The sequence below is a fragment of the Sebastes umbrosus genome, chromosome 21 (genome assembly GCF_015220745.1).
Source record: "Sebastes umbrosus isolate fSebUmb1 chromosome 21, fSebUmb1.pri, whole genome shotgun sequence".
NCBI classification, from domain to species: Eukaryota; Metazoa; Chordata; class Actinopteri; order Perciformes; family Sebastidae; genus Sebastes; species Sebastes umbrosus.
In genome coordinates, this window is record NC_051289.1 from 10,962,474 (window position 1) to 10,968,483 (window position 6,010).

At 34.9% G+C, this 6,010-nt stretch overlaps 1 protein-coding gene across 1 annotated transcript; it reads right to left on the reverse strand.

Annotated features, from left to right (window-relative positions):
* Positions 1–2,915: 2,915 nt before the first annotated feature.
* LOC119480938 lies at positions 2,916–5,603 on the reverse strand. Its single transcript, XM_037757596.1, has 7 exons — positions 5,504–5,603; positions 5,242–5,386; positions 4,350–4,463; positions 4,092–4,236; positions 3,810–3,958; positions 3,565–3,704; positions 2,916–3,264 (listed from the first exon to the last, which is right to left on the reverse strand). The coding sequence occupies exons 1-7, from the start codon at positions 5,601–5,603 to the stop codon at positions 3,119–3,121; spliced, it is 939 nt and encodes a 312-aa protein (XP_037613524.1). The 3' UTR covers positions 2,916–3,118.
* Positions 5,604–6,010: the final 407 nt, after the last annotated feature.

Genomic DNA, 6,010 nt, shown 5'->3' on the forward strand with positions numbered 1-6,010 from the left:
GATTGCAACCAGCTTTAAGCTGCATACCGCCACCTACTGTAGAGTCTGTAACATCATGTAATTTTACACATTCTTAAATTCTAGATAGATAGATAAATAGATAGATAGATAGTAACTGTATTAATCCCGAGGGAAATTTTCCAGCATCACAGTTCCAAAAACATGTTAGTAAAAAGGCAGTAAAAAAGTTAGTAGTACCCACCAATCCTGTGTCTCTTAAGAACAAAATAGAAAATAAATAATAATAATAATAATAAAAAATAAAAAAATAAAAGAAATATATAATAATAATAATAATAATAATAATAATAATAATAATAATAATAATAATAATAATGAGGAAAACTCACCATCTGGAATGGAGTGTGGAACAGGAGATTGTGCAGAAACAAAATAAAAAAATAAAATACAATTAATAATAATAAAAAATACATATATATTATAATAATAATAATAATAATAATAATAATAATAATGAGGAAAACTCACCATCTGGACTGGAGTGTGGAACAGGAGATTGTGCAGAAACAAAATAAAAAATAAAATAAAATTACTAATAATAAAAAAATATATAATAATAATAATAATAATAATGATAATAATAATAATGAGGAAAACTCTAGATTCGTTTAACTAAATCAGTTTCTCTTAAAAAAGGAATAATTTCACTGTATATGTTATCTGCTGTATTCCCCAATAGACCTGTCAATGAATAGTCCTGATGTTTTGCCTTCCTTAGTGACTGTAAAAGGTGATTCCTCTGGATACTGTAATTCCTGCAGTGTATCAGTACATGTTCGACAGTTTCTGGTTGATTACAATATGTGAATTTCCCAGGTGGGTGCTTGCCTATTCTATATAATGTATGGTTAAGACCTGTATGTCCAATTCTCAGTGGAGTGATGACATTTTCTTCCCTTCTTTTCCTGCTCCAACATGTTTTTGTACATGTCTTCCAGTTTCCTGATCATCCCAATACTCCTGCCATACTGTTTGTGCATAATGTCTTGATGAATGGCTTATAGCCTCAGCTTTACTTAATGGAACTTGTAATTCAATATTCTTAATTCTGAGTGTTTGTTTGGCCAGAATATCTACTTGCTCATTTCCCTCCACACCAACATGAGCAGGCACCCAGATGAATTGTGTACTTGTGCCTTTCATTTCCATCCTATACATCTGTGCCTTAAATCTATAACATGTACTTGAGTGTAGTAAAAGTATAACATAAAAGTGACTGACAGTGACTGGTGGAGTTTGTTGCTGGTGGACAAAGCCCTGGATTGCCATTGGCTTGCTGCCTGAAAGACTATGCTCAGGGAATCTTATACCCAGAACTTTCACAGGATGTTCTTCTTCTTCTATACTTTATTTTCCGGCAGACTTCAGCTGTTGCTTCGTGTAGCTGCCCCCTACAGGTTAGTCACATGGATGTATTAAAAGAAGGTTAGTCATGGTTAAATCTAATCAAACATTGATTTCATGCCAACCTCTCACCCTTGAGGAGATATCCAATGATAAAAACATACAATTAATGATATATAGCTATTGAGATTACAGATAATTAAACATATAATTGAAAAGATATGATAATAAGAATTCAAATAAGTTTTGTTTTGTTTTGTTTTGTTTTGCTGTGTTGTACTACGGAGTATTAGGGCCATATTGAGAAAAAAAGTCAATAAATAAAGTCATAATATTACGAGAATAAAGTCATAACTTTACGAGAAAAGAAGTCGTAATATTAAGAGAATAAAGTCTTAATTTTACGAGAAAAGAAGTCATAATATTACGAGAATAAATAACAATAAATAAATAAATAATACGTGAAAATTATGACTTTATTCCCGTAAAATTACAACTTTATTCTCGTAATATTATGACTTTTTCTCATAAAATTACGACTTTATTCTCGTAATATTACGACTTGTTTTCTCGTAAAATTACCACTTTATTCTCGTAATATTACGACTTTTTCTGGTAAAATTATTATTTTATTCTCGTAATTTTACGACTTTTTTTCTCGTAAAGTTATGACTTTATTCTTGAAATCTCAGATTTTTTTTTCCTCAATATGGCCCTAATACTCCATCATAGTGTTGCATGTGTAACTTATAGTTTGAAAAAATGTGTAACTATAAAGACAGAGAATAACAGTAAAAATTGAATGATATTTGATAATGTCCTGATGTTAGGCTTTTGGAGTAGCAACATATATCTACATGAAATACTGACAATAACCTGATATTTTCAGGTGGAATTTCATTCATTCGCACTGTGCAATATCATTTTCCACTTGTGCAATTTTGTTAATAGTCTGTTTATTGTCAGTACTGTATATACTGCTCCTATTTTTATACTTCCTTCTATTTAAATGGTTCATATTTTTGTTCAATGTTTAAGTCAAGCCTGATGTTGCTTTACACATAAAATAATGATCCCAGTCACTTCCACACAGTGAGGCATACAGCTTATTGATTAAACAATGGTATAGGATCGGTACTCTGTATCGGCCGATACCTTATAAACTCAGATATCGCTATCGGTATCGGGACTGAAAAAGTTGAATTGGTGCATCCCTATTTATGATAAAAGAGCCCAAACTGTTGAACTGTTTAAACAGTTGATATCATACATGATAAATTGCATGAATACTTTATTCCAAATAAATATGTCAAAATGATAAAAATACATTACCATCGACATATAAGTTGGCATTTGATACAAAACTAACATACTGTAAACTATTGGAAATGTTAAAAACATACCGTGAGGTGAATGATTACAGTTTTGTCGCTCTGTGTAGTGTTGTAATAGTCTCCTTATCAGAGCCTAATGTGTTGTGTTGGCAATAAATATGTTAGAAAAGAGCCATAAAAGGGTCAGAGATCAGTCAGCCAAAGTTGAGAAGAATATCACTAATTGAATTCTATTAACTATGCAAACTTTACCAGATTGCACTTTAAATCATACTGTATGTGATCAGAATTTTACAACATTTATTCAAATTGTCAAAATTAAACATTTGTTCTCATGATTATCAACAAAGTAATGCCAAACAACTATTTTCTATGATACATGACATCAAGTTTCTGTGTGTTATATATCATAAAAATGTTTAGCGGAATATCTTTTTCTGCTTTTTCTCCATCGGCTCCATGGCTTCAGGACTGACGTCTGTGTAGAGCGGCTGTCTGATGTGTCTCCAAACCACCAACACAAGCCGAATGACGAACAGCACACAGGCTAGAGCCAGCAGCACAACTAAGAGAAGAAAATCTAGTTAGTACAACCTTCTAACAGATGTTTGTGGTCAGATGCAAGAGTTGGCATTCTTATATTTCCTCTTACATTGGAGGTAAAATGGTAACATTGGGTTTCAAATGGGGTCGAAATTTGCTTTACTGTGGATATAAAGTCACAATAAGTAATACTTTAGAATAAGTGCTTAGTTATTTTTTATCAATATTGTGGTTATTTACATTTTGTTGGTGTGATGTGTACAAGCTGATTATAGAGATTATCATACATTTGTCACAAATTATGAACATGGAGTTATCTTACCAATGAAGATGCCGTTACGGCTTGGTGATTCAGCATCAAAGTTTTTGTCCAGGTTCCCAGACAGCGCCCAGATCACAACCGGGTAGATGACGAGGATGTACCGCACGTGTTTGTCAAGGACAAAGTTTTCCAAAACAAACCTGAGAAACACGCAGCACAAACACACATTTCCTTCAGAATCTCACTGATGACTCTGCACATTACTTATCTAATAAATAAGTGTTTTCCAAGAGAAGAGCATTTACCACACAGCCAGCACGACCGCCAAAACAGAGTACGAGATGGTTGCAGCATCCGCTGGGGACAGCTTTACATCATAAGTCAGCACAATGCTCAGGTTGATTAGTGTTGCAATGGTTGTCCATGTTGTGTATATCATCACACCATTCTGAACCTGCAAATATGGCATAAATATGCTTTAAACATTGTATACACAAACCACATTATTTGAACTACATATGAACAACTCATAGAACCTGGCACATGCAAGCTTAATAATGCAAATACTGCATATTTGTGGTACTAACCAGCACACGGATGAGCCACAGGTCTACTCTGTGGTACTTCTTAAGCCAGGCTCCATAAACATGAAGTCCGTGGCAGATGAAGCATATCATGGAGTAGTTTGTGAGGATGACCAGGACGAGAAAAACCAGTGCGATGATCATCTCTCTTCAGAGAGGCACAAAGAACAGCAGAAAAACACATTTAATTATGAGATGAAATACGACCGTTTAAATTAGGATGCCTAGTTTCCAAACAATAATCACAGGAGCCATTCTTACCCTCTGTCCCAAACAAGCAGCCAGCCGATATTGAAACACAGATTGAGGCACCAGCTAATGAAGAATCCATACGGCAACACTGGAGGGCTGCAGTAAACGTAGCCGTTACCATTCCTACAAGAAAAGACAAATACTTTCAGTCTGTAAGTTGGTGAAAATATCCACAGAACAGTGATTGTCAGTTTAGGCAACTATTATTTTCTGTGGCTCTTACAGCAGATGACACTTCCTAAATTTGTCTCACATCTGGTATCCATGAACAAAGGGATTGTAAAAACACAGATTTCTATTTGTTCTTCCTAACTGACCCGGGTTTGGCCGTTTGAAAAAGGTTTACAATATTTTAAGTGTTTTTAAGCTGCAGTTGGTAACTTTGAGCAAATATGATAAAAAGTTATTTTTATCAAACTCACTATAGAGTGCTGCAGGAATGAGTCCTAAAACCCGTAAATGACTTAACATTTTAACACTTCCGGTTCCTATGCTAACTTCCTGGTTGGCCTACAAAAATACATCATCCCTGGAGCACTCAATATCCTGACAGTATAGTGCATGAGAGATAATCTGTGAAAAAAGATCATGTTCCACGGCCTCCTCCTAGTGCTCCTAATGGCATTTGCAAGATTTCACAGCGCCGAAGGAAAACCACCAAACTCGTTTGACTGTTTGATCGGAGTTTGCGAGTTTGCGAGTTTCGCGAGTTTTGCGAGCAGTGATTGACGGCTGCAGATCAATAATGAATCAAGATTCTGTTGCTGTAATGCCTATTTCTCACCTCAAATGGCCTCAACATGGCGGCTGGGTCACAAACTTTCTAATAACCTTTTATCATATTTGCTGAAAGTTACCAACTTCAGCTTTAAACAAGAGAATAAAAAAAGTTGGCCGCAACTTTCTGCAAAGTCCCGCGACGATGTAGATGATCATTGCCGTCAGCCAGACGTAGATGACGCTCCAGATGTTAAAGGTCCATCCTGAAGGTGTGATCTGGGTGTCAAACACAGCAGACACGTTGGCTGTGGTGGTTACATAAGGACCTATCGGGAGGAAAACGCAAACAATGAGTGAGAACGGAGAGGAATGTAAAGTGTTAAACTAATATTTGTGCCCATTCACAATAACATCCTGTATAAGTTCACAAAGCTTTGACTCACCAACTCCAACTACAGACAGCCCATTGAACACCAAACTTATGGCAAAGCCGACAACAGACACCGCTATCACAGCGAGACGTCCAGAATTATGTTCTCCCATTGTGGTCTATTGTGATAAATGAAAATTATTAAAAAATAGAAATGATTTTTATAGCTAAAACACTTGCACATAACCACACAGAGCACATTTCAACATGTTGAAGAAGACAAATGAAAGAATTACAATGGATATATTGGGAACATTTAAAGATGAATTCTTATAGTAGTGTTTTAAACTGGATGAGAAAATAGTGTTTTGCTCAAAGAAATGTGTCCTTGAGGAAGATATGTAATCCTTTCCAACTGATAACCTGTATTTGAACCTGACCTTTGACCTTGACAATTGTTAATAATCTGTCACCTTATGCAGAGGCAATTCAGACAGTTACACCAAGTTGTATAATTCTCATAAATCACCAATTGTCTTTTTTGAAGATTTCCACCATAACATTTTTTTTAATTATTTTA

Excerpts from the sequence above, each read along its gene's own strand:
- LOC119480938 (XM_037757596.1), bottom strand. The coding sequence starts at position 5,603 with ATGGGAGAACATAATTCTGGACGTCTCGCTGTGATAGCGGTGTCTGTT. Across the intron at positions 4,464-5,241 it reads GTCGCGGGACTTTGCAGAAA|GAATGGTAACGGCTACGTTT; the intron begins GTTGCGGCCAAC and ends CTTTTCTTGTAG. Across the intron at positions 3,265-3,564 it reads CCGTAACGGCATCTTCATTG|TTGTGCTGCTGGCTCTAGCC; the intron begins GTAAGATAACTC and ends TTCTTCTCTTAG.